This window comes from Eleutherodactylus coqui, chromosome 10 (assembly GCF_035609145.1).
Source record: "Eleutherodactylus coqui strain aEleCoq1 chromosome 10, aEleCoq1.hap1, whole genome shotgun sequence".
NCBI classification, from domain to species: domain Eukaryota; kingdom Metazoa; phylum Chordata; class Amphibia; order Anura; family Eleutherodactylidae; genus Eleutherodactylus; species Eleutherodactylus coqui.
In genome coordinates this window covers 42,774,268-42,801,555 of record NC_089846.1, presented here as the reverse complement: position 1 = coordinate 42,801,555, position 27,288 = coordinate 42,774,268, and the positions used below count along the sequence as shown (strand labels likewise).

The 27,288-nt window shown below is 43.0% G+C and overlaps 1 protein-coding gene across 2 annotated transcripts in view; it reads right to left on the bottom strand.

The window, feature by feature from the left end:
* The window catches only part of TEX11 (testis expressed 11), a 120,415-nt gene that overhangs the window by 15,283 nt on the left and 77,844 nt on the right, over positions 1 to 27,288 (bottom strand). For both annotated transcript variants that reach the window (XM_066579786.1, XM_066579787.1), the window contains exons 17-23: positions 25,422 to 25,472; positions 24,867 to 24,901; positions 19,961 to 20,044; positions 17,115 to 17,185; positions 16,929 to 17,045; positions 16,071 to 16,143; positions 3,954 to 4,103 (exon numbers count right to left, since the gene is read on the bottom strand). In XM_066579786.1, coding sequence (XP_066435883.1) covers positions 3,954 to 4,103; positions 16,071 to 16,143; positions 16,929 to 17,045; positions 17,115 to 17,185; positions 19,961 to 20,044; positions 24,867 to 24,901; positions 25,422 to 25,472 — 581 coding nt within the window. The remainder of the gene's footprint in view (positions 1 to 3,953; positions 4,104 to 16,070; positions 16,144 to 16,928; positions 17,046 to 17,114; positions 17,186 to 19,960; positions 20,045 to 24,866; positions 24,902 to 25,421; positions 25,473 to 27,288) is intronic.

Below are 27,288 nucleotides of genomic sequence, written 5' to 3'. Positions count from 1 at the left end.
GCAGACTGAGCAGCCCTTTAATTCGAACCTCTCATTCCCACCTCCAAGACTTCTCCAGAGCAGCACCAGTCTTCTGGAACGCACTACCAAAGGCTATCTGGGCAATCCAGGACTTGCAAAACTTCAGGCGTGCTCTAAAAACCTACCTCTTCAGGGAGGCATACTACATCCCCTAAACCAAACTCCTCTGTACTCCGCCTGATAATATGCTCCCTGACCTATTGTCTGCAATCCCTGCTAGCCACCATCAACTGCCCCTGCAGTCATACCGATCCTGGCATCACATGACTGAACGTCTGACCATTGTTTATATGTATAACATCCCTCACTCTCCTCCTCACTACAACAAGCACAGCTCCAGCCCCTTTACCTTCTGTATCACCCCATTATTTGTAGTATGTAAGCTCGTTGGAGCAGGATCCTCACCCCTATTGTTTCCATCAACTGATTACTATGTAACTGTGGTTCTGTAATTTTTGTACTTTTGTCTTTCTGTAGTTTCCCTGTCTTTGTAAGCGCTGCAGAATATGTTGGCGCTATACAAATAAAGATTATTATTATTATTAGCTCTATTCAAAATGACAGCTCTGTCCTAATAGAGATGTGCTAAAAGTAGCTATGGAGCAAGATGTGAGGATAATAAATAGCAGGTCCTTTGTAGGTACTGGCCTAGATATCAATTTTGAGCTACTGACTGGAGGGTCACTTTCATGAAACATTTAAGAATATTTCCACATGTACTGTATAAGAAAACAAATCTCCGGAATGTGATGCAAAAAGAGCCTAATATTATGAACTGGCTTGACACCCTTAGGCCCAAACTAAGCTGTTTAGAAAGGGTTATCCAGTGAATATTTTTTTAAACAAAGTCAGGGAATGCTTTAAAGTAATAAACAAGCCTGTACTCACCTGTTTAGTCCCTCCACCTCTCTGATCCCCCTCCGTCCCTGCTTACGTCTGGGCAACTAATTACATGCTGTCTAAGCATGTTACCGATGAGGCCAGTGATTGGCTGCAGCAGTCATGTGCTTACATAGCACATGATCAGCTGCCCAAAAGTGGGCAGTGGGTACTAAATGGGCGGGTATAAGCTTGTTACTTATTTTAAAACATTTCCTGATTTTTTATTTAAAAAAATAAAATCACATGGCAACCCCTTTAAAAACTTTTGGAGTAAACTAAAACACTGCTTGTATAATCTCTCTGTTTGCCCAATAAATATCACTTAGGCTGGCTTCTCACGGTCGAGAAAACCTTGCAAGATTTGCGCATTTTTAGATGCACATGTCTAGCAGAAATATGAACCCTATTCACATACACATGAGCAATGTTTTCCTGTATGGTACCGCAATGCAATGCTATGCTGGAAACAAATCGTGGTATTTTCTATCTGGCTGCGTGCTCTTGCATCACAGCCCCATTGTTTTGAAAGCAATGGAAGAACTCCACAATCCTCTGCCGCGGCTATTACAACCTGTGTGCACATTATATTGGGTTTACTAACTATTTAGCCAGAATGTCTGTGAATTCCCAACTAACAATCATCAGTTACTACCTCCCTACTGATTGGATCAGAAAAAACAATGCAACATGGGAAGGGAGGGAAAAGAATGACGGGACAGTGAACTGTGAAGAATGGTAGGTTTGTGACGCACCCCCTGTCTGAAAGTGGATTGCAAACTGCAGGACAGCAGAAAAATGGGGAAGATCACCTGAAAAACTGAACTTTAGAACATGAAACAGGGTACAAACAGCAACAAATAAGAGGGTAAGGAGAACCTAGTATACTTTAGAAGACTTGTTGAAAACTCAGGTACACTTTAATTTTTCCACCATTTTCAGGTATAGAAACTAGAAAGAGTAATACATATGGAGCATTTTCCTGTCTGCAGGGAATTTAATTCCACATAAGCTATGAGTTGGCATAAATTTGTATTATAATTTCTACCAGTTTTTGGCATAAATTATAGTAAATATGTTGTCCTGTAGTTTTCCCCACTCTTTCACACTAAGCCTGCCCAAATGTCTTGCCAATTAAGGAAAAAGGGAGCAAAATTTGCAAATTTCTGCATAACTGTGGCATGCGCAAAAGTTTGTGACTCTTATGTTATAATTGTAGTACACAGCCATATGGTATAAATGTAGCAAACACTATCTTGACACTTGGGCCGCCTGCACACAGGCGGGACGGACCCCGCATGAGGGATTCTCGCAGCGGAGTTCGACCTGGTGCCCGGCTGGTGACCCTGCGTACCTGTCCAGCGGCGTCTTTCTGTGCTGTGGATGTGCCGGCAGTCGCGCATGCGCAGTAGGCACTGGGGCTAGGCGATGACACGGATCCTGCGATACTTCTGCAGTACTCACTGTGGAAGTTCCGCGGGACAAACGGCTTCCATTGACTTCGATGGAAGCCATCTGTGCATAGCCCGCACAGAAACACAGCATGCCGCAATTTCAGTTGACCGAAGTGGCCTCCTGGCCTGCTCCGGGTCACGCTTGATTAGTGCAAGAGACATGTTAATTCAAGTCAAGTTCCTGCACAGAATCTATTATACTCCCACTTGCTTGTGAACCATGAGCCTAATCCACAATACGGTCTGTCCAAGATGCTTGATGAGTGCGGAGACAATTATGCACATGTTTTGGGAATGCTATGTTTTGCAGACCTATTGGAGGGATGTCCTCAAATTTATGGAGATGCACCTAGGGGCCCTGCGCATCCTGCAACCTAAAATGTGTCTCTTTGGCTTTGTGGAAGACATTCCAGTTGACACAGTAACACGCACTCTATAGAAATTGCTGTTCTTTTATGCTAAAAAAGCGATATTGCTTAACTTGAAACAGCCAAAAAAACCTACCAGGGCTACTTGGTAACGTGAAGTAAATGGGGTCATCCTTCTATATATACTGACATACATGGCCCGAGGTTGCCCTGTCAAATTTGCTAGAATATGGGGCCGATGGGTTGACTGCACTAATACTGCATCAGACGTAACTGACTAACCTCTCAGCCAGGAGAAACTTGAAGGTCTCTCCTTTCTCACTCCTCGTTATGCACGAGGATGCTAAATACTTAGTGCGGAAACAGTCGTACTATGGGTAAAACTTTTTTTACCCATAGTACGACTTTTTTATGCTCAGTTATTAGGATTTCTCATGAAGGATTCCCGCAGCGGAGTGTCCGCAGTGCCCAGCTGGTGACCCGTGTACCTATGTTTCTGTGCTGTGGATTTGTCGGCTGTCCCGCATGCGCAGCAGGCACCGGCGCTAGGCAATGACGCGGATCCCGCGACACTTCTGCAGTACTCACTGCGGAAGTGCCGCAGGACGGACGGCTTCCATTGACTACGTCTGTGCATAGCTTGCACAGAATCGCAGCATGCCACAATTTCTCCTCGGCAAGCAGAAAATCGCAATCGGCTCCGCAATGCAAATCCACCCATGGAGGAGACCTTACTGCATTAAATGCAGAGTTGCAACAAACCATAAATTGACTTTTTAAATGGCTTTTGCTGTGTTGTCAGTTTATAGTTTACTGCAACTGTGCATTTAACACATTGACTGTCAACATAACGTTTGCTACATCTGTACATTTTCTTTTTCATCATTTAACTTTTTTTAAACAATAGTGATATATTTTCACATATACTCAAGCACTGGTAATCATTGCATAAAGTATATATATATCTATGTAACATTAAAGTTTAATAGTGCTTTTTTTTTAGCAATTGTCCTTGATCTTCTCTTTTCTTAGCTTTATTTTGTTGTTGTGCTGGAATATACGGTAAGTTTTGTCCACATTATTGATTTTGTTCGGCACCAGTGGTGAGGTGTTATTTCTGTTGCATTTGTTCACATTTTACTAACTTTTTGTAATTTATCAGATGTTTATATAAACTTTCACTTATGTACCTTTTCACAATAATAAGAGTTTGCACCTGCATTTTACTTACATGCAATAGATTCCAGAGTTTTAATGTCCAGGCTTGGCAAAGTCCACACCGACTCCAATACAGCCTCTAACCCAGGATCATTTAATTTTGCCCTTGCTTCAAATTCATAAAGAAGCAAAATAATCTCAGTAGGGTCTGAAGAAAACTCACCTAAGGAAAAGGAAAAAAAGACTTTAAAAGCATCTGCTGTCTGTTCAATTACTATCAGAACGGTTTTGAGGTGTTTGGACGGTCTAAGATGGGAGCACTGGTAAACATCTGCTTCAGTTTAATGAAAGCCTTCTCGGTTTCGGAGACCAATTATTGGGGTTAGCACTAGAGATGAGCGAGCATACTCGGAAAAGCACTACTCGCTCGAGTAATTTGCTTTATCCGAGTATCGCTGTGCTCGGGTCTGAAGATTCGGGTGCCGGCACGGAGCGGGGAGCTGCAGGGGAGAGCGGGGAGGAACGGAGGTAAGATCTTTCTCTCCCTCTCTCCCGCCCGCTCTCCCCTGCTCCCCGCTGCGACTCACCTGTCAGCCGCAGCGGCACCCGAATCTTCAGGGATGAGCACAGCGATACTCGGATAAAGCAAATTACTCGAGCGAGTAGTGCTTTTCCGAGTACGCTCGCTCATCTCTAGTTAGCACCCTTATGTGTCTGTCAAGAAAGAAAAACAAGGGTTCATCTGCTGTACTAGTTGGCAAATCCAAGGAAGCGGATGGCTTCAAGCAGAGAGGCTTTGCCAGTTTACGACAGCAGACCGTTTTTCTGGGTCCTGGGCTGAGATCATATACTTAAAAAATGGCAGGCTGATTTGCTCAAATAAGCATTTTTCTAGCTTGGCATATAAGCATGAAGTTATGACGTCAGCCCTGTAAGACAGTGTTCACATGCCTGCAACGAGACTTGGTCAGATTAAAATATCAATATGTCATCAAAATTAGGGGACAGCGCTCTGGAATATAATATGAATTCTAATGAACTAGTATATATATAATAAAAACAGGGAATTACCTGGTGTATACAGACAAACCCAAAAACATTTCAGGCTGACCGCAACACCCAGACAGCGTCTCAGTGATTAATGAAATATTAACTGTCCTTATGTACGTTGTACATCCACCAGAAATGGAGAGAAGCTGAATCAACACCAGATACCACGTAGAGCAATCCGGGAAAAGCAATGCAAAGTATAAAAATTCATCCTGCGCTCATAAGGAGTAGGGTAAATGAAGAAGGTCCGAAAAAGGAACTTACTTATGGGGAGGTCTCATGTCCTCGAGGCTCCCCTATATAATGGGATTCAAGCCAAATGGGTGGATCCAATTAGGTTAGTTATTTTAATGGTTCAAGTAATTAAATTAAAAGACAAAATAAAGGGCAATATCAAGGAAGTTACAAAAATGCGACTCGTTTCAGGTACCCCTTTATCAAGCATGAATAAGATGATATCTTGACTTTTATAGTATTTAGTGATCCAGTAATTCTAGTATGGGTGGCGATTTCCCAGGAGCTGTGCACATGGGTGATGTCACGTGTCACGTTCAGTTGACACTGCACATAGTCCATGAATAAACTATAGTCCACGGTTTGCTTGTCACCCTGGGCGGGCGCACCAGGATGACGTCCTGCTTGAGCAACATTGAGTTCCAGACTGCGTTCCACAAACCAGGGTGACGTCACGTGGAACCTTTCTGTAACGTCGCATTCCAGCGTATGCTCCACAAGACGTTGAGTGACGTCTTCAGAGCATTGATGTTTTATAGATGAGTGTTTCAAAAGGAATATATTTATCAATTGAGCACTCAATTCAAAAGGAAAATAGTTAATGAAGAAATGAAATGTTAAAATGTTCCAATACACTATTGTTATTGACAGGACCAGCGGCTCTCTGGGGCTCAGTGCCCGCACCGCTGGTCTTGTCACCCAGGCTGCTGGGGTACAGCGCAGGGGAGTCCCGGTCCTTGCGACCTCCCTGGCCGCCGCCGCGGTCCCGTGCTCAGGGGGCGGCGCCTGGGCAATTGGGTTGCTGGGAACGTGGCAGATGCCGTCCCGTGCCACGTCCCTGTCGCCATGATACCCTGATTAGCATGCTCGGCACTCGTTGCTGGATGTCTGGGTCTTGCTGCTGTCAGGCTCCCTACCCTGATCAGCTGCTGGGGCGGGAGTCCTGACAGCATTTAAACTGCTCAGTTCCTTATGAAGATTGCCAGTGTATGTTTGTCTCCAGGCTACACCTGCATTTTTGGATTGTATTCCTGGCTTTTGACCCTCTTGCTTTGGACCGGACTTCGCCTTGCCTGACCCCTTTGTTCTGCATATTCTCCAGTTGCCGACCCAGATTGCCCGACTTGCCTTTGTTTTTGTGTGTACCTTGTTTTGTCTGTAAGTCTGACTTTCTGCCCGTCATCCCTACCGAGGCTAGGGACTGTCGCTCATTTGTCACCCTAGGGCCTAGCCTAGGGGGGCAAGTAGGAAGGAACAGGCGTTGCAGGTATTTCAGGGACTCCCAGTTTCCAGGACCCCAGTTCCATGACAGTTATTTAGTTGATGCTGAACAAATGTTTAGAATATGCTCTAAATTTGGTATTAAAATACTTTTCAGCTTGAATAAATGGATGCATTTGCATACACGTACATACATAAAACAACCAAAATTATTAGCAAAATCATTAACCCCTTAGTGACGGCGCTATCGTAAAACTACGTCCTGCTGTTGCAGAACGTGTATGGAGGGAGGTAGCGCCGCTATCTCCCTCCATACAGCGCGGGCGTCAGCTGTTTATTACAGCTGACACCCGCGGGCAATAGCCGCGCTCGGCCGTTCGGCCGATCGGGGCTATTAACCATTTAAATGCCGCTGTCAATTCTGACAGCGGCATTTAAATCCCCTGAGCGCTGTTCGGGGGTCCCGCACGGCCCCCCCGCGGTGAGATCGGGGGAGCCGTGCAGGTGTCATGGCAGCCGGGGGCTTAATGAATGGCCCCAGGGCTGCCTTAGCAGACTGCCTATCAAGCCATCCACACAGGGTGGCTTGAAAGACTGCCTGTAAAAAAGCAGTATGACGTAATGCTATAGCATTACGTCATACTGCAGGAGCGATCAAAGCATCGCATGTTAAAGTCTCCCAGGGGGACTTCAAAGTAAAGTAAGAAAAGAGATCAATAAAGTTTTTTTAAATTGTAAAAAAAAAAAAGTTATAAAAGTTTAAATCACCGCCCTTTTGCCATATCAATTATTAAATAATCTAAATCATAAAATAAAAATATGTATTTGGTATCGCCGTGTCCGTAAAAGTCTGATCTATCAAAGTAGTGCATTATTTTTCCTACACGGTGAACGTCGTCCAAAAAAAAAAATAAAGAATGCCAGAAATACACTTTTTTAGTTACCCTGTCTTCCAGAAAAAATGCAATAAAAAGCGATCAAAAAGTTGTATGTATTCCAAATTGATACTATCGGAAACTACAGGACATCCCGCAAAAATTGAGCCCTTGCACAACTACGTCGACAGAAAAATAAAAAAGTTATTGCGCGCACAAAATGACCGCAGAAAATAATTGAAAAAAATTAAATATCTTTTTAAAAAAATACAAGTACTACAGCAAAAAAAAACTATATAAGTTTGGTATCGTAGTAATCGTACTGACCCATAGAATAAAAATATCAGGTCGTTTTTGTTGCAGTTTGTGCGCCGTAGAAACAGGACGCACCGAAAGATGGTGGAATGTGTTTTTTTTTCCCATTTCTCTCCGCTAAGAATTTTTTAAAAGTTTTTCAGTAAATTACATGGTACAATTAATAGTGCCATTGAAAAATACAACTCGTCCCGCAAAAAACAAGCCCTCATACAGCGACGTCGATGGATAAATAAAGGAGCTACGATTTTTTAAATGGGAGTAGGAAAAAACAAAAATGGAAAAAAGCAAAAAAGCTCTGTCACTAAGGGGTTAAAATATCAAATATAAATATTGGGAATAATAATATAATAATCTTTATTTGTATAGCGCCAACTTATTCCACAGTGCTTTCGAGGCACATAGGGAACACGAACAATACGAAAATTACGAAAATAACAAAAGCTACGTGTGAAATAAAATCAAGTAAAGGAAATTACTGCACAAGATCCTATAGGATTAAGAACATTAGTATAAACGGGGTAATTTAGAATGTACATAGGTTTACAAATAGGTTAAAACAAGCTGATTTAGATAAAATTATAAATAAAATGTTAATATTGCTTTTATATATAAAATGCTCAAATTTTTTATGGCACCTCCTTTAGACTCCTTGGCAGAAGGCAGTTTAACTGAAAGATCTGAAACATTTATTTTTCTTTCAGTCTTGCAAAATTACCATTTTCAATTTTTTCAACAGTAGTAACCGAAATGTTTTGACACACTGTGTTGGAGGTAGCCATTTGGGATATTGGAACGATGTTGACTCATCCTTATTCTCAAGGTGTTGGTTGTTTTGCCTGTATAGCAAAGATTGCAGGGACATTCCATTAGGTAAATGACATATGCTGAACTGCCGCGGATTTCTCCTTTTGCTACTGTCTATGAGTCTTGGATGCTGACTCTTCCTGTGGCTTGCACATTACTGCCGGGTCCCACCTTATTGGTTAACGGAGAAGTGCTGCTTGCAAATATTCTTCATACAAGTCTTTAAATTTGATAGTGGGGCGGTATCGGATGGTGAAATTTATTTTACACCATGTTAAATTATCTTGCAACATTTACACCTTTTTGATCCACAACGGTAGGATCCAAAAATACCATTAGGGGAATTAACCCTGGTGGACAAAAAAAAAAAATAACCTGGGCATGAGGGGGCCAAGATATTTTTAAGGGTTTTGTTTCTTTGGAATACAGTTTTCGTTTTTTGGGGGGATCTTGTTCCCAAGGAAGGGATGCCCCTTCAAGATACCCCAATGTTTAAATAGATTTTAGATCAGCATGTTTGGTATTAAATTGTGTAATAAAAACAGTTTAAAAAAATTCAATTTCCTTTTCTTTCTAAAGTGCATTGTTTGGTGTTGTAACGTCAGGGATTAACTAGAAGGACTTTCGTGTAGGCTGAATCAATAAAGGCCTTCAGGTAACTTTTTTCTTCAAAGCGTTTTTAAAGAAAAAGTGCCTGCTCATTAAAAATTTGAGTGGTGATACAATTTTTATGAATCCACTTGAACTGACCAATATTTATCTTCCATTTCCTCACATGGCCACTGGTAAAATCAAGGTAACTATTCGCATCTACATTTGTAAAAAAAAAGTTTTGTTCTGCATAATCTCATCTTGGATGTTAAAGGGGTTGTCCCGCGAAACAAAGTGGGGGTATACACTTCTGTATGGCCATATTAATGCACTTTGTAATGTACATTGTGCATTAATTATGAGCCATACAGAAGTTATTCACTTACCTGTTCCGTTGCTGGAGTCCCCGTCTCCATGGTGCCGTCTAATCTTCAGCGTCTAATCGCCCGATTAGACACGCTTGCGCAGTCCGGTCTTCTCCCTTCTGAATGGGGCCGCTCGTGCCAGAGAGTGGCTCCTCGTAGCTCCGCCCCGTCACGTGTGCCGATTCCAGCCAATCAGGAGGCTGGAATTGGCAATGGACCGCACAGAAGACCTGCGGTCCACCGAGGGTGAAGATCCCGGCGGCCATCTTCACAAGGTAAGTAAGAAGTCACCGGAGCGCGGGGATTTGGGTAAGTACTACCCAGTTGTTTTTTTTTATCCCTGCATCGGGTTTGTCTCGCGCCGAACGGGGGGGCTATTGAAAAAAAAAAAAACCCGTTTCGGCGCGGGACAACCCCTTTAAGTTCTAAGTCCAAGAAAACAATTTTTGCAGTGTTAATGGTGCTTGTGAATTCTAAGCTCCAGTTATCACTATTAAGACCATCAGTAAATGATAAAAGTTCAGACTCCTCTGCATCCCAGATGAAGAAAATAACATCAATATATCTATTATAAAAGATTTTATTTTTTTCTTGTATTTCTCTTTTGAATGCTCTCATGTAGAGGTTGGCACAGCTAGGGGCAAATTTGGTCCCCATAGCTGTGCCTTTTAGTTGGAGTAAAAATTGGTCTCTGTATTTAAAATAATCATTATTTAACTGAGTCTACCAGGAAAACTCTGGTGATGTGGCATTAGAGGATCATCTTCTAAACATAACTGCATGGCTTCTAGGCCCTTGCTATGTGGAATATTTGAGTATAAAGATTTTAAGTCCATCACTGACCCTGAGCTTATCAATAATACATTTACTAATTCTATACAATTCTGTATACATCTAAACTCAATTGCCCTGGGGAGGACCTAAGCACTTATTAACACTATTACATTCCCCACATTGCCCCAGAGTAGCGCGACTATGCTAGATGGGAACTTAGAGCTAGAGGAGATAGTAGAGGCTATCTAATCCTTCCCGAACAGGATATCCCTTGGCCCCGATGGACTCCCAATAGAGTGGTACAAAAGAAACACAATTTATAGCCCTGAAACTCCTCAAAGTATTCTTCGGGAAGGGATCCTGCCAGCAACCATGCGTGCGGCCCTGATAGTTTTAATTCCCAAACCCAGGGATACGACCCATTTCTCTCCTTAATAATAATATTAAAATCCTAGCAAAAATACTGGCAATATGCATCAATAAAGCCCTTAGCCACATCATACACATGATCAATTGGAATTCATGTCGGGCAAGAGTGCAACCATGAATATTAGACGACTTTTCACTAACGTTTGCATTATCACACTCCAGTCGGGGGAAGCATACTCTGGTGTTCATCGACCAAGCTAAGGCCTTTGATTCAGTGGAATGGAAATATCTGTGGGAGGTGATAACTCGTTTCGGGTTTGGGGCTAGCTTCATTAAATGGGTGCAAACACTACTATCTCCCAGTGGCTCGGATACGCACAAATACCTATACATCTAAACAGTTCTCCCTGCCTAGAGGAACACGTCAGTGCTGCCCTCTCTTTGCGATTCCAATCGAACCACTAGCGATCCCAATCAGAACGTCGGCCAAGGTTACAGGGTTCCAGCTGAGGGCATATGAAGAACAGGTGGCACTATGTGCGGACGATACACTTTTATTCCTGATCGCGGTACTCTCTATTTTTAACACATTTAGAATATACTCTGGGGTGCAGGTCAATTGGTATAAAACTGGGCTGCTAGCAATCAATGCCCCTGCAACTTTTTTGGTCCTCTCCGCCCCCTGAGGTGGACAGACAGGGTTACTTACCTTGGGATAGTGGTGCGAAAGTCTGCCAACCATTTCTATGCAGACAACTTTGCCCCACAGTTGGAGTGGGCAGGAGTTATGGCAACCTGATGGGCTTCACTCCCACTAATAGTAGATCGCATACACCTAAGCAAAATGAAACTATTACCTACATTTCTATATATATATATATATATTCCAGAACATGCCAATTTTGATCCCAGAAAAGTTTTTTACGGCTCTCCGAAAGATATTCCTCTGCATACTGTGGCGAGGATCCACCCCGAGAATTAAGCTAGAAACTCTCTTATCTGCCCATGCAGAGAGGGGGACTAGCTTTCCCCCCCTATTTTCACTACTACTACCTGGCTAGTCAGCTTGTGTGCGCGGGGTGGTGGCTGTCCTCTACTGAGTACAACATTTTACTTCCACTGTTACTCATAAATACAAGTTTTTCCAAACAATATTTTTAATCAATGTCAATTAAATTCCATTATATAAGGGGGTCTTGACGACATGAGACCTACCCCATAAGTAAGTTCCTTTTTTGGACCTTTTTCGTTTACTCTATTCCTTATAAGCGCAGGATGAATTTTTATACTTTGTGTTTGCAATATGTCATCAAGATACACAATGATGGAGGAATATAGGAGATCATGGAGCACATCATTTACAAATTCTTGAAACACAGCAGGAGCCGTTGCACAAACTGAAAAATATAATGAGGTATTCATAATGTCTATTGCTGGTGTTTAATGTGGAATCCCTTCCGTATTCTGAAAAGATTGTAGACCCTGCGGGGATCTAATTCAGTGAAGACAATAGCACCTTGGAGTCTATCGAACAACTCGGAGATTAGAGGTATCAGGTATTTGTTCTTTACTGTGACTGCATTAAGTCCTCTGTAGTCAATACATTGTCATAGGGAACCATCTTTCTTTTTCATGAAGAAAAACCCTGTGCTAGCTGGTGAGGAAGACTTCCAGGTAAAACCCCTTTCAAGATGTGGAGCAGTTGTTTTTATGATAACAGTGTTAGAAGACAGAAGTGAAGGGCAGTATGGAGTAAGCAGTTCAGTCAGAGAGGAGCCAAGATGGACACGGAGGAAGCGGATAGTCATGTGAAGCCCTAGCACACAGCTTCTTTCCCTCCTCTGCCCTGCTGTAATTAGGACACGTTATATAAACTTTCAAGAAATCCGGTATATAGCTGCTCATAAATTACCCTGATGCTGAGAGAAACTGTTTGTTTTTCCAAACCTGAAGTCCGTTCAAGCCAGCTCTGCTTTCTACCAGACAGCAACACCCATACAAAGGTTCAGACAAGCGGTAGAGAATCTTCCTAGGAATTCTGTGAGTACTAAAGAAAATATGGATATGCGTTTCATGGTCGATAAATTTTGGTTAGTTGGAAGAAAGGGGTATTTTCTCATCAGTTCTCTCTCTACATATAGCTCCCCCCCTAGCTTAGATGTTGCCTCCCCAAGGCTTGTTTACCCATGTATAAAGTGTTAAACTGTATATATGCAAATTGTATATGCAATTTCTGGTGTTTAATATCAAGGCAGACAACCACGTGCCTGAAAAGTGGTGTGCCTGTCATTTGCCTACATACACAGGTTAGTCTTATTTCACTACCAAGCACTTTTAATCCAGGTACTGGCATGACGTTATTTGTCCAGATCCTGTTGTATACCTTCAATGGTGCTCAAGATTACAAAGAGCATGCTGCACTCATTGCCACCGTAACACAGCTTCTCAGACACATCTTAAAAACCACTCAGAGTGCAGGCCTCTTCCCACTTGTCGAATGTTGCAGCATATTGTGGAGTTAGGCCTGGAAGCTGTGGAGAAACTTGGGGTTCCAGGACTAAAGCAACAAGACATGGATGTGAGAACGAGTGCTCCAACAAGAAATTTGCCCAATGTGCCAGTCGATGACTGTCGAATGCAGACAGAGTCAAGGAAGTCCCAACACCAGCAAGTTTATGGCCCTGTGCAGAACAAGCAGGGAAATTTTCTCTCTAAGCAGAATCTCGATTTACAGTTTGAGAGGGATGATGATAGACCTGACATCAGACAGGATCTTGCCATGCACAGAAGTGACAGACACAGGCTGCTTCAAGAGTATCCTGTTCTTGACCACCAGTTCCTAGCGGATGAAATTTCCAGCTAAGGTAGAATCCAGGTATGCCTCTATAGAGAAGTGCATGTCACCACAAGTCAGAGATGCAGGAACAGAAATTCTGGAAAGGACTAAGTGTCACTTAGGGCAGCCTCTCCTACTGGTCCTAGATGGTGGAGATTCCCTGGCTTCACTGGGAAAGATCTCAGGAGTGTCCATTGCCACCATAGTACAAACACATTTTGTGCTCGCCTCAGACGTCGTTCGTATGAAAACTTGTATGAGGCTGAAGTAACCAGGAGAAAATAGAAGCCAGATAGATTTTCTTTTGTTTGCAGACAACTTCACTGACATGCTCTCTAAAACACATCAATTTTTGAGGCCAGGGAGCTAAGTATGATCCCTGCCAGCCAGTTTGTCTTTGGTTCTGCTGAAAAGCCCCTCGTAAAATGCTGCCCGAAGTGTTTGGATATTCCATTCCAGTTCTGCAGCCAGTGTGCGAAACTGGATGGCATACTGACCAGCTTTGCTAGACTCTTGGCACAGCTGTAGAAATGCAGAAGCAGTAGAAAAAAACTCAGCCTGGATCCTCAAATGCAATGTTGACGAGCGGTCTGAACTTCAGTAGTCATAGGACTCTTGCGCTCCCATAATGGAATCGCCCAGGCTAGGGATTCACCATACAACAGAGAGATAATATAGATAAGCTAATCTTAGTTAGGTCAGTTTCCAGTTCAAAAGGACACAGATTTAAAAATCCTCGGCAGGACTTTGTCTCTCAAAGACAAAGAGCGACAGTAGCTATGATTCAGAAGCAGGAGCAGATACAGAAGGCAGAGGCATAGACTGAGCAGCTAGCTGAGTGAATAAGTGATTAGTCAGCTGTGTGACCTCTTGTGAAGCAACCTGGGAAGCTACTTGGATAGCTGCTTGTGCAGACAACCCCAGAAGCACACAAACTGGGGCTCTATCACAATGGTAAAAGACCAATTGCTTGGGCTTCAATCCAAGGGTATGGATGCCTAATATAGGAGATGCAGGGACAGGGTTGGAGGTAGACTGGTTAGAGAGCATGCACTGGCCCTTTAGGAAAGGGAGTTGGAGAACGTGTGAGCTTTATGAGAAGGAGAGACGCAACAGTGGACACAGCATGGTTATAAGTGCATGAAGGATGATGGTACCCAGTGACAGGTGAGCTAGAGCAGTGGTCCCCAACCTTTTTGGCACCAGGGACCGGCTTCAAGCAAGACCATTTTTACAAGGCCCGGCAGGGTTGGGCGGGACATGGGCGGGGCTTTGGTTATATGGGGCGGGGTTATGAAGGGGGTTGGAGTTTAGTGTATACTTATTTAATTATGACATTTAGAATGTTCTGACAGTACACACATAGGGCAGTATAATATACCCCCCCCCTGCCTGGCAGCACACACATAGGGCAGTATATAATCTATTTCCCCCTGCCCCCACCCCAGCACACACATAAGGCAGCATATAATTTATCTCCCCCCCAGCACACACATAGGGCAGCATATAATTTATCTCCCCCCCAGTAATAGACAGCCCTCCCCCCGAAATAAGCAGCCTCCCCCCCAGTAATAACCAGCCCCCCCCAGTAATTAGCAGCCCCCCCAGTAATTAGCAGCCCCCCCTTAGTAATAAGCAGCCCCCCTCCAGTAATAGGCAGCCCCCCCCTCAGTAATAGGCAGCCCCCCCAGTAATAACCAGCCCACCCCCAGGAATAAGCAGCCCCCCCAAGAATTAGCAGCCCCCCCCAGTAATAAGCACCCCCCCCCAAGAATAAGCAGCCCCCCCAAGTAATAAGCAGCCCCCCAGTAATAAGCAGCCCCCCAGTAATAAGCAGCGCCCCCAGTAATAAGCAGCCCCCCCAGTAACAGGCAGCCCCCCCCAGTAACAGGCAGCCCCCCAGTAGTAAGCAGCCCCCCCCCCAGTAACAGGCAGCCCCCCCAGTAACAGGCAGCCCCCCCAGTAACAGGCAGCCCCCCCCCAGTAACAGGCAGCCCCCACCCCTCAGTAATAGTCAGTCCCCCCCAGTAATAACCCCCCCCAGAAATAAACAGTCCCCCCTAGTAATAAGCACCCCCCCAACCCATATACTTACCTCCTCCTTGCTGTCAGCGTCGCTCTCTCTCTGCTTGCCCTGATGTCAGTGTGCAGCCCAGCACTCTTCCTCCCCGAGTCCTCTCCTGCGGAACTAATGAGTAGGGGACTCGGGGAGGAGGATCCTGGCTGCACACTGACGTCAGTGTGCGCCGGGATCAGCGCGATTACCAGCGGGGAGCTGCAGCACCCCCGCTGGTAATCGCTTCAGTGGTGAGCGGCGTCGGCACGCCGCGGGCCACTTAACACGAGGCAGCAGGCCGGATTCGGCCCGCGGGCCTTGTGTTTAGAAGAAAAGTTCCCGGCGGTGCCGTGGACCGGCGCTACGCACCTAACGGCCTGGCCCCGGTCCACGGACCGGTGGTTGGGGACCCCTGAGCTAGAGGAACGGTGAAGCAATGTGTCACATTATTTCTCATGCTAACATTTTCCCATGTCCTAGTCCCTAGTACAGCAACATCAATGCTGCAGATTACAAGTGCTGAAGTAATTTTCAAAGCCGCTCCACATTTTTCACATCTGTATTGCAATAGATGGCATAAAGGGGCATAGCTAGGCATGCAACCCTAGTGATCTGCTTTCACTGCACTGGTATCTTGCACCATTACAATAAGAGGAAAACGTGGAAAATTGTCTATTAAATTGTGACTTTAATATACCTGTAGACTGTAAGACACTCCATATTTCTTGACACAAATTTATATTCGCCAGTGACCTAATGAGTAGCTGGACCTGCAAACAAAAACAAACAAAGAAATCTTACTATAATGTGAAAAAAGTTTAAAAAGGCTACTAATAAATCTATATATGGCTCCATATCATGGAAATTCCCATTTCATAGAATCACAGGATCATAGAGTTAGGGACCTCCAGGGTCCAAGTCCCTACTCAATACAGGATTCACTAAATCATCCCAGACAGATGTCTGTCTAACCTCTGTTTGAAGACTTCCATTGAAGGAGAGCTCACCACCTCCCGTGGTAACCTGTTCCACTCATTGATCACCCTCACCGTCAGAAAGTTTTTTCTAATATCTAAGGCTGCCTGCACACGAGCGGAAATTCCGCGGCGGGATTTCCCGTGGAATTTCCATCGCTGGAAGCCTGCATAGGATTGCGTTAACAAACGCAATCCTATGCAGACAGCCGCGATTTGGCCTCGCAATATATCGCGCGGCAAACAAGTCGCGACATGCCATATAATGCCATAACTAAATAATATCACCACCCAGTAACTAAATAATATAACCATACCATGACTGAATAACTCCACCAAATAGTAAGTGAACAACACCACCATACTATTGCTGAATCAAACTGCATATGAAGACCACTAAGTGTAATATTTAAAGTGAAATACTACATCTGTATTATTATGACAAGTTAATGGTTTCCTAATTACATACTATATGAGGTAGATGACGTAGATCTAAATAATAGTTTGAAAGAAATATTTGTCATCACATACAGTGTAAAAAAATCTTAGTAAATAATGATATACACATGTTAGTTTTCTACCTGCTCAGAGTGGCAAGTGGCTTTTCTGGCCATTTCAAGGTCAACTGATGCTGCCATTACTAAACATGACCTTTGAGCTATTAGCACTGTCTTGTCACAGGGGCAAAACAAGGAAAGCTGTGAAAGAAAAAAAAAGTCATTATATATTCACAATATGTCCATATCTCACCCCTTTCTTTACCATACCTTGTAAGAAAGAAGAAAGCAGTCTTGCATCATTAATGATGAGTCCTGAGAACGTACAGCTAGATTCCAGGCTGATTGGAACAACAAGACATATTCAAGCAGAAAAAAAGGAATAATTAATAAAGAATATCTGTAAATAAAGAACAGTCAAGTATTGATATATGTGAACATAGAATAACTCCGTAAACGTTTTACATAAACAAGTGATTCTGACATGGTCTTTTTTTGCCACATATTGTACTTCATTTAGGTGGTAAAATAGACTGATAGGATGTGTGTATATATTAAAATCACTAAAATTGGGAAAATTTTGAAAAAATTGTTTTTCGCATTTTCAACTGCAATATCCAAATATGTGCAACCATACTGTACAAATTTTTCATAAGATATATATTTCCATGTGTTTACTTCATTCTGGAAGCACATTGGAAAAACGTTAGTTTTTTTTTTTACTATTTAGGAGACGTAGAAATTTAACAATAATTATAATTATTAACATTTTGAGGAACATTTTGTTTCCCTACACCAAGTCAAGATTGCAAAGGCTCATAGGTATCAGAATGATAGATACCCCAACAAAGGACACCATTTTAAAAAATACACATCTTAATGTATTCACTGAGGGGTTTGTGAGTATTTTGACCCCATGTTTTTTTTCAGGAGTTAATGCAATTTAGAGGAGAAAAAATAAAATTTCACATTTTTGCAAATATGTCATTTTAAAGACCGGTTTAACTGGAGGGAACACCCATTGGATTTCAGGGCACAACTGAATAAATTCCAGGCCCCATTGTACACTTGTGCAGAAAAAAATGGACTCCCTAAAAATAATTCCACCCCACCTACCTTTTGACATTCCTCAAGTCTTAGATAAAAGTAATAATGTAAACTGTGTGGTATGTCTAAAAAACAGGGGTAATTGTGGAGGCCTATTTGGAATGGGCACATGGGGCAATAAAACCAGATATCCCTCCTCCTCAGTGGTAGGGATGAGACGTAAAAAGTTGCGCTCTGCGAAGCTTCGTAAGCTTGCTGAGGTGCGGCACTCTCACGCAGAAGGCGCTCAACAAGCTGCTCCTAGAACCACAGGAAGGTGTGCGTTCCCAGGGACTTCGTGTAATTACGTATTACTAGTAGCGCTGTGAATAACGCCAGGCTCACAAACCCATATTTGGAATCCGCTTGCAGAGGTCTGCAGCAGATGCCATCGGTGAGCCCGGCCGTGGCCCTGCTTACGGCCGCGTAATGTACTGCGCATAACTGCGTACTCACACAGTCGGTCATGCGCAGTACACCTTTTTTTGTTTGCATTTCCCACACTGTCACTTAACGACGACACGGGTACCCACAGCCCGTACATAATGTAGTTGCGTATGGGCTGCGGGTATATCCACGACCATAGAGCACAATGGGCTCTATGTTACGGATATCCGAGGTAAAATAGAACATGCTGCGTTCTATTTTCTTAGTGAATTACGTCATTCTGACCCGCTAATGTGAGCGGAATTGTGTAATCCAATGCACTTGATTGATCCGCGTATTACTGCGGATCAAACGCTTGCAGAATCCACAATTTCTATTCGGTCGTGTGATGCTGTCCTAAGGTAGATCACTACCTTTTAATCAACCGAGGACCACTCAATGATGCCTCCGGTCACTGCTCCAGGCTCTCGGCTACCTTTGGTAGCCAGGAGCAATGAGATTTAAAATTTCCCGGGCCCTTCTCGGCTCCTGTGCATGTGTCCGTCATTTTGTTGGCGGGCGCATTCGCAGAAGCCAGGGAAGTTCCTTAGCAGAGAATTGTGTTTGGGTTCAAATGCGGAGGCCTCTGGTAAGAAGTTTCACCTCCTATCACTGATCGCATTGGTGAGGGGAGATGAAATTTCAACTTTTTTTTTAAACTTTTACGTGATCGCTGTTATCCATTGGATAACAGCGATCATGTGACCAGGAACCGCATACTGCAGCCCCCACACAACATCTCCATGCTCTGGGTTACCCTTGGTAGCCAAAAGCAGGGAGATTTTAAATTTCCCGTGCAATCCTTGACTTTTACGCATGAGTCCACCATTTTGCCGACAGGTGCATGCGCCACAGTCGGGAAAGGTCTGCGAATAAAGCTCCTATCGGAGACAAATTTGGGGACCGTAGGTATGTAATTTCATCTGCCCTCACGGTAACGAACTGTAAGGGGAGATGAAACATTTTAAACTTTGTTTTTAACTTTACATGATCACCGTTATCCAATGGACAACGGCGATCACGTAATCGAGAACCACATACAGTGGTCCCCGATGACCTATCCCTGCACTTGGCTATCTTTGACAGTCGGGTGCAGGGAGATTTTAAATTTGCCGGGCTCTCTGGCTTTCTGCACAACGCCATATTTTGAGTGATAACCATTGCGTCTAAATGCATGGACATCGTGCAGTTTTCGTGCACGATTCGTTCCTCACTCAGTTCCAGTTTTCTAGAATTGAGCGATGAACTCTTATCAGCGGTGCAGGCTGTTATCACAGTCAGCAGCACTGATAAAATTCTTTCAGCTCATTTCCCTCTGGTAGTTCACAGCGGGACACAAGCTGTAGGCATAGAGAACAATGCAGCTGTTTGCTTATGCAAAACAGCTGTATTGTTTGCCGAGTGATAGTGGTGGTGCCCCGCTTCACCTGCATAGCTCTTTAGTAGCTAATTAGCTACTATAGACTATGCAAAGATGATCACTCAAAACTGTCACTCAAACTGTTGTTTGAGCGATCATCTTTCAGTGCAAATGGGGCTTTAAATATACCTCTCTGTAATGTGAGTGCCTTACATATTAGTGACTTTATTAACATATTTCTCACCAATTTTCCTAAACCAATGAGCCTCTTTGATGCGTTGTTCATTTCTCTCCTTCCAGATCATAGGATCTTCTAGCTTCTTGTAAGCTTAAGTAAAAAAATAAGAGTTCAATAGTGAAATGTAATTGAAGTTTGGGATGTGTATTACTTAGGTGATACTAGAGACACTCTTTCTTGGCGTGATCCTGCAGCAGGTTACACGTTTTGGATGTACTGCATACTCAGCCTGTATGGTGACTTATCACAGAAAGTATACTGGAAAACAGTATATAAAGTAACTCTTTATTATACAATAAAATGCCTTATTTTCTGAAACCGCTGAACTATTGCTGCAATACCCAAGTTTCCAAACAATCGTAATGATAAGTGACCTATGTTTATGAAGATGTTGATAAACAATAAACTGCAATTGTTAACCACTGACCTTTATAAATCATTATTGGTAGCATAATTAGTATGTGTAAAGGTCCTATATACAAACAGATTAGCTTCTCTATGGGGACGACCGAAAATTAACATGATTGTTTGTCCCCATACAGCTATGATTGATCAGCTGCACATCTCCCTATTTACATGAGATGTGCAGCTGACCAGCAAGCAGTTTTAAGGCCCATTTAGGCACAACAATTATCGCTCAAAATTAGCTCAAAAGCCATCTTTTGAGCGATAACCGTTGAGTCTAAACACGCGACTCTTGCACACTTTTCGTGCACTATTTGTTCATTGCTGATTTTTAGCAAGCTAAACGTCATCAATGACTCTTATCAGCGCCGCACGCTAAGTTCTAGGCAGGATCCGGATCATAGCATTCTTTCAGCTGGTATCTCGCTTGGACTTCAAAGCGGGATACCAGCTGAAAGCTCCGAGAACAAAGCACCTGTTTGCATATACAAAGCAGTTGCTGTTCTTGGAGCTGTCAGCAGTGTCCCGCTCCGCCTTCATTTAACTCTTAAGTAGCTAATTAGCTACTTAAGAGTTTATGAAAAGGTGATCTCTCAAAACTGTCACTCAAACTGTCGTTTGAGCAATTTTTGAGGGACCATCTTTCAGTGTAAATGGGGCTTTATACTCATGTAGACAACACAATCAGCTGATGAATGAGCATTTTCTCCTTCGTTGGCTGATTGTTAATCCTTTTCCACAGACCGATTGTTTGGCGAACAAAGGTTGTAAGATCGTTCAAGCCCAATAATTGGCCTGTGTAAAAGGAACTTAAGGGTCTGCATGGGCCGATTTACCCCCAGTGTTTTGCTATTTTTGCCATGTGGCAAGGCATTTGCAGATGTGTGAGAAGAGCCTTTAACCCCTTAGTGACCAAGCCTGTTTGCGACTTAATGACCAGGCCAAATTTTGGAAATCTGACATGTGTCACTTAGAACATAGAATAACGCCATAAAGGTTTTGCATATCCAAGTGATTCTGTCATTGTTTTTTCGCCACATGTTGTACTTCATTTAGGTGGTGAAAATAGACCGATAGAATTTGTGTATATTTATTAAAAGCACCAAAATTGGGAAAAATTTTAAAAAAATTGTTGTCTTTTCACATTTTCAACTGCAATAGCTCAAATATCTGCAAACATACTGTACAAATTTTTGATGAGATATATTTCCAACTACTTACTTTATTCTAAAAGCACATTTGTAAAACCTTAGTTTTTTAACATTCAGGAGGCGTACAAATTTAACATTTAGTCTTGAAATTTTGAGGTAGCCAAGATTGCAAAGGCTCATAGGCGGCCATGTTCAGTAAACCTTTTTTTTTGTTGTGAATATTTCCCACTCTGTCGCTTAGCATTTATGCCGGTACCCACAGCCCATATGCTATGTAATTGCGTATGGGCTGCGGGTATATCTGCGACCACAGAGCACAATGGGCTCTATATCACATGTATCTGCAGTAAAATAGAACATGCTGTGTTCTATTCTCTGTGAGCGGATTACGCAATTCAGACCTGCTAATTGTGTAATTAGCGGAATTGTGTAATCCATTACATTTGATATGTTTGCATATTACCGTGGATCAAACGCTTGTGGAATCTGCTATTCCTATCCCATCATGTGAGACCGACCTAAAGTAGATCACTACCTTTTTGTACCATTGGACAATAGTGATCACGTGACCAGGGACCGCTCAACGGCATTTCCAGTCACTGCTTCAGGCTCTCGGCTACCTTTGGTAGCCAGAAGCAAGGAGATTTTAAATTTCCTGGAGCCTCCCCGGCTTCTGCGCTTGCATCCACTATTTTGCCGACAGGCACATGCGCAGAAAATGGGGAACGGTCCGTGGATAAAGATCCTGTCGGGGGACATCGGCGGAAGCCTTAGACATGTAGCTTTTAGGGAGATTTTAAATTTTACGGGCAAGCCCCGGCTTTAGTGCGTGTCCAACATTTTGCTGGCCGGCGCATGGGCAGAAGTTGGAAACAGATCCTTACAGGACCAGATCGTTGGGGAACATTGCGGAGGCCAGAGGCGAGTAATTTTATCTCCCCTCACGCATCCGATCCGTGAGGGGAGATGAAACTTTAACCTTTTTTTTAACTGTTATCCATGATCTCATGATTGGGGACTTCTCACTTCAGCCTCCAATGACAGCTGACACAGAGGCCCCTGATAAGAACCTCCAGGCTCTCGGCTACCTACGGTAGATGAAAGCAGTGAGCTGTCACACTCCCCAACCCCAGGGCTTTATTTTACAGGGCCAGCTGTGTTTTTACGGCCTTGTAGAATAAACACCAGACACCCAGGAAGTGAAAACACAAATGGGTGGTCACTAAGGGGTTAATTAGGAGTCTTCATGTGCAGTAAGTTAGTTCCAGACACTGACCAATGCTCCCACATGTAATGTGTGACATAGCCAGCATTGTGGTTTCACTCCTTTAGAGCCTGTAGCATACGGCAGTCCCCAGGAAATATTGCCTGGAAAGTGGATTTCTAAAGACTGTGGTGTGCCAAGCCGACCATTGTTCCAAGCAGACCAATTTCCACTGTACCCAGCCAAAGACCGCCTCTACTGCTGCAGTGTTCTAGTTGTAGTTCCTGTTCAAGTTCTGCAGTAAAATTTTTCAAGCATCACAATATGGGCCTATACATTTGCTCTGCCGGCAAACTGCCTCCCGCTGCAAGACACATCAATGACCGGAACAGCCCTATGAAGACACTTCTGGTCGCAGTTGCCATGAGTAAGCCAGTCATAGCAGAGGCTGCTGGTCCATCTCCTCCAGGCTTACATAAGGCTGAATTCACCCTCAGTGTTGTACAATATTTCTACTGGTACAACATTTGCATTAGCGTTTTTAACAGTTTTTTTTCCTTTTTTCTAGACAAAAATACTGTGACCAGATGTTACTTAAAGGAAGACTTATCACCTTTCTATTAAAAGAAATAGCACTGTATGATGGCACTTATGAAAAAAAATGTAACAAAAAAAAAAAAAATAGGATTTTATTTTACTGCGACGTATACAAATTACACAACTACCTACAAAGCAGTCAGCTGTTATTAGCTCTCCCCTGGCAGAACACAGCGTGTGGTCCTGCTTATCAGCTGCTCTGCCGAACGATGGTTTTCAGGCAGAACTGAAATTCATCGTTCGGCCGAACAGTGAAAGCTGGGCACATTTACACACAACGATTATCACTCAAAAGATGGCTTTTGAGCTCATTTTGAGTGATAATCCTTGTGTCTAAATGAGCCTTGAATTTGCAGTCCCCAGCAGAATTGAATTTGGTAAGATTCATTAACATCCATATATTCATTCCTCCCCCCCCCCCCCCCCCCCCGCACTTTTTGAAAGATTTAGAGACGGGAAGAAGGGAAGAACTTAGTGCCGGTGTACAGGTGAGTTGAAAGCTTTATTAAATCGTAGGAAGAGAGCAACATGTTTTCTGGCTTCTTTCTCAGTCAAATCTCCACTGATCATATGCACCTAGTTTGTTCAGTTATCGATGCGGTAAGTAGCCATAAGTAACAGTGTGCCTGTCACTATGCCATGCACCCTGCAGACAACACAGTGTTAGGAACCTTTAAACTTTTAAAGAAAGGAAAAGTGGTGTCTATCTCCTGAAACTCAATGAACCAGCTGTCTAATAAAGTAAAATTTGTGTGAGATATCCATTCCTGGCTGTGCTGTCTTTACACCTGATAACAACGACTAACAGCTTATATTGTGGAAGTTTCCCATGCTCCTCTCCACAGGATGAGTATACTCCATATGTACTGTAATTTAGATGTATACAGTATAGATTTTTTTATCCCATTTGCACTAGATGAAAGACTAGTAGGCAAGAATAGAAAAAATACTACTGCAAATATAAAATGTCCAAAGGCCAAACATGGTAAATCATAATACTATATGATAATGATGATTAGTCATTCAATCGAGGCCGACTTTCGGTCACTTTATGGATAATCCTACAAAGGTAATTTCAACCCAGTACTTTTTGTAAGTCAACACTCATTAACATACCTCCTCTATTTGAGCCCCCAGACCAAGTTTGATTTGTGCTGTGGTAACTGAATTTGTGCTATGGTATAAATATTAGCTCTGGTGGAATTTGTCTCCTTGAACATTTTAGAACAAGATGAAAAAGGGTAAAAGCATAAATCCAAAACATCTGCAAAATTAACACCTTAGTGACTAGCCATATGTTTTTTGTGTTGGCCACCAAGGGTCCTTAGGTTAGTCCGTTGTAAAAACACGATAGCCCAGTCTAAGGCCAGTACAGAAGCCCTGTGCCTAGAAGAGCCTGCGCTTGGCTGTCAATTTACTGTTATTGAAGGCTACCACATTTTACTTGTAGGAGACTTCATCAACAGTTATGGCAAATCTGACAAGAAGGGCAACGGTATATGCTCATAGTGCAGTGCCGAATTGATCTTATTTAAATTCTGACTGTCAAACATACCTGTATTTAAATAAGAAATCAAGTTCTTGGATATCCTAGAGGCAATAGAATACATAATGAAGTATGAGCTAGCAAGAACATGGAGAAAATCTTGTCATTACAATTATATGCAATCATAGAATCAATGTCACCAATTGGAGAGTGAAATTCTATGAATGCTTGATTTTCCATTTCCATACATTTTTAGATTACAAAAATTTATACAGTAAGGGTGACCCACTACAGTTTTTTTTTCACTGCAAAATTCGCAGCATTTTTTTTTCTGCAGGGGTCTATGGGACTTGTAATGTTAAAATTGCGATCGCGCAAAATCGCAATTTACTGCGATTTTAACATTACAAGTCCCATAGACCCCTGCAGAAAAAAAAATGCTGCGAATTTCGCAGTGAAAAAAAACTGTAGTGGGTAGTCACCCTAATAAGGTGAAACATATCAACTTTAGTCCTGCAACAAATTAGCAAATTTCATGGATTATTGGACTTTAGACTATGGTATTTCCAATTTATACTGTAGTAAAAAGAAGTGAAAAATGGAATCAATCATGTGTCTACTTACGACTGTTCATCGTCAATGACTCCATCCTCTAGTGTCAATCGCACCAAACACCTACAAAAAAAGTATTTTTTATTTAGCATTTTTGTAGTTAGAAAAAGAAAACCAGAAACTAAATAGAGGAATAAAAGCTAAGGCCTCATGTCCACGGGGAAAATCAGGCCCGCTCCGGATTCTCCATGGAGAATCTGCAGCGGGTCCCTCCTGCCCCGCGGACATGAGGGCTGAAAATAAGAATAAATAAGAATAAACTCACCTCCCACCCGCTCCGTTTCTTCTCTTCACTGCGGCGTCATGTTCTCTGCGTCGCGGCCAGATCTTCTTTCTTCGGCTCGGCGGATGTGCAGAATGACGTCGGTGACGTGCCCCGCGCATGCGCCGTCCCGAAGAAAAAAGATCCGGCCGCGACTGAGAGAAGATGGCGCCGCGGCGAAGAGAAGAAACGGAGCGTGTGAGTAAAATCTGATTTTTGTCTCCTGCGGATCCGGACGGCTTCCATAGGCTTCAATAGAAGCCCGCGGGAGCCGTCCCCGCGGGAGACCCGCATGAAAATGGAGCATGGTCCAGATTTTTTCATGCTCCATTTTTTTTAAAATCCCTTGTATTGACCATCCGCGGGAATTTATCTACCCCGCGGGTGGTCAATGCATCCCTATGGGGTGCGGATCCGCGGGCAGGAGAAGAGTTAAAATCCGCTGCGGATTTTAATTCTTATTTTGCCAGTGGACATGAGCCCTTAGGCATTAAAAGGAATACACCACAGATATATGTTGTTGAATATCCTAAACAGAGAGGTCGTCTGCTTTATGGGAAACCTGTCGTGTTCCCTAAACTCCCCTGGCAGCAGGGTATAGTGACAGACACACTATACCACAAATCACCTCTGCCCCCACCGCTTCTGCCTTCTGCTACGGGTCCTTGGCTGTCCATGTCACTAGATTGCAGGAGCTTAAATCCTGCACTGTATTTTTACTATGGCACAGAATTAAAGCCAGGGACCAAGCACCGTATATTTATGGTGCTTGGTCCTTATTGGTTTAATCTGCCATATTAGGTCTGTTTGAAACGCATGTCTCCTCAAATATTAGCTGAATATTAGACAGTCCCGATGTGTACACAGAAATCTACGGCAGTTAAGGCCTGGAGAAGATTTCTGGTATGATTTGAGCCTGTTTCTAGCATAACTTATACATAAATGTGTCGGCTACACCTCTTCCTGACAAGCTACGTCCCTTTTTTTTTTGGGATACGTACTGTTGACGTACATAAACTGAAAAAGCTGCAACATCTTTGCACACGCAGAGCTTTGCAAATTTTATTCCTGTCTAAAGCCCCATTTACACGTAAAGATGATCGCGGCAAAATTTGTTCAAAAGATAGTTTGAGTGACAGTTGTGTCATTTTGCATAAATTACTAATGGGCACTAATTACCATTAGTAGCTTATTAACTTCATTGACATGTATTTAGAGAACAGCAGGCGGTCTGTTCCCTAAATACATATCTTTTGTTCTGCCACAGGCTGTAATTCAATGTTATCAGCGCTCCCCACAGAGAACTGAGCATGCAGTTCCTGCTATCAGGGATGATGGATTTTATGCTGACTTGAAGTCAGCAATGAACGAACAGTGGATGAAAAATGCACAATGGGCGCGCATTTACATGCAATGACTATTGTTCAAAAGCCAATTTTGAGTAATAATGTTGTGTGTAAATGGCGCTTTACCTTCCTAAATATCCCCCAAAGTGTCTACAGCAATGTGAGCTGGTAAATCATGCAGATGAACTGTAAATCTTCCTTCAGCTAATAGTGTTCTAAAAATCACAGTGTGGGAAAGACTGATTAATAGGACAGTGTTGCATCTGTATAT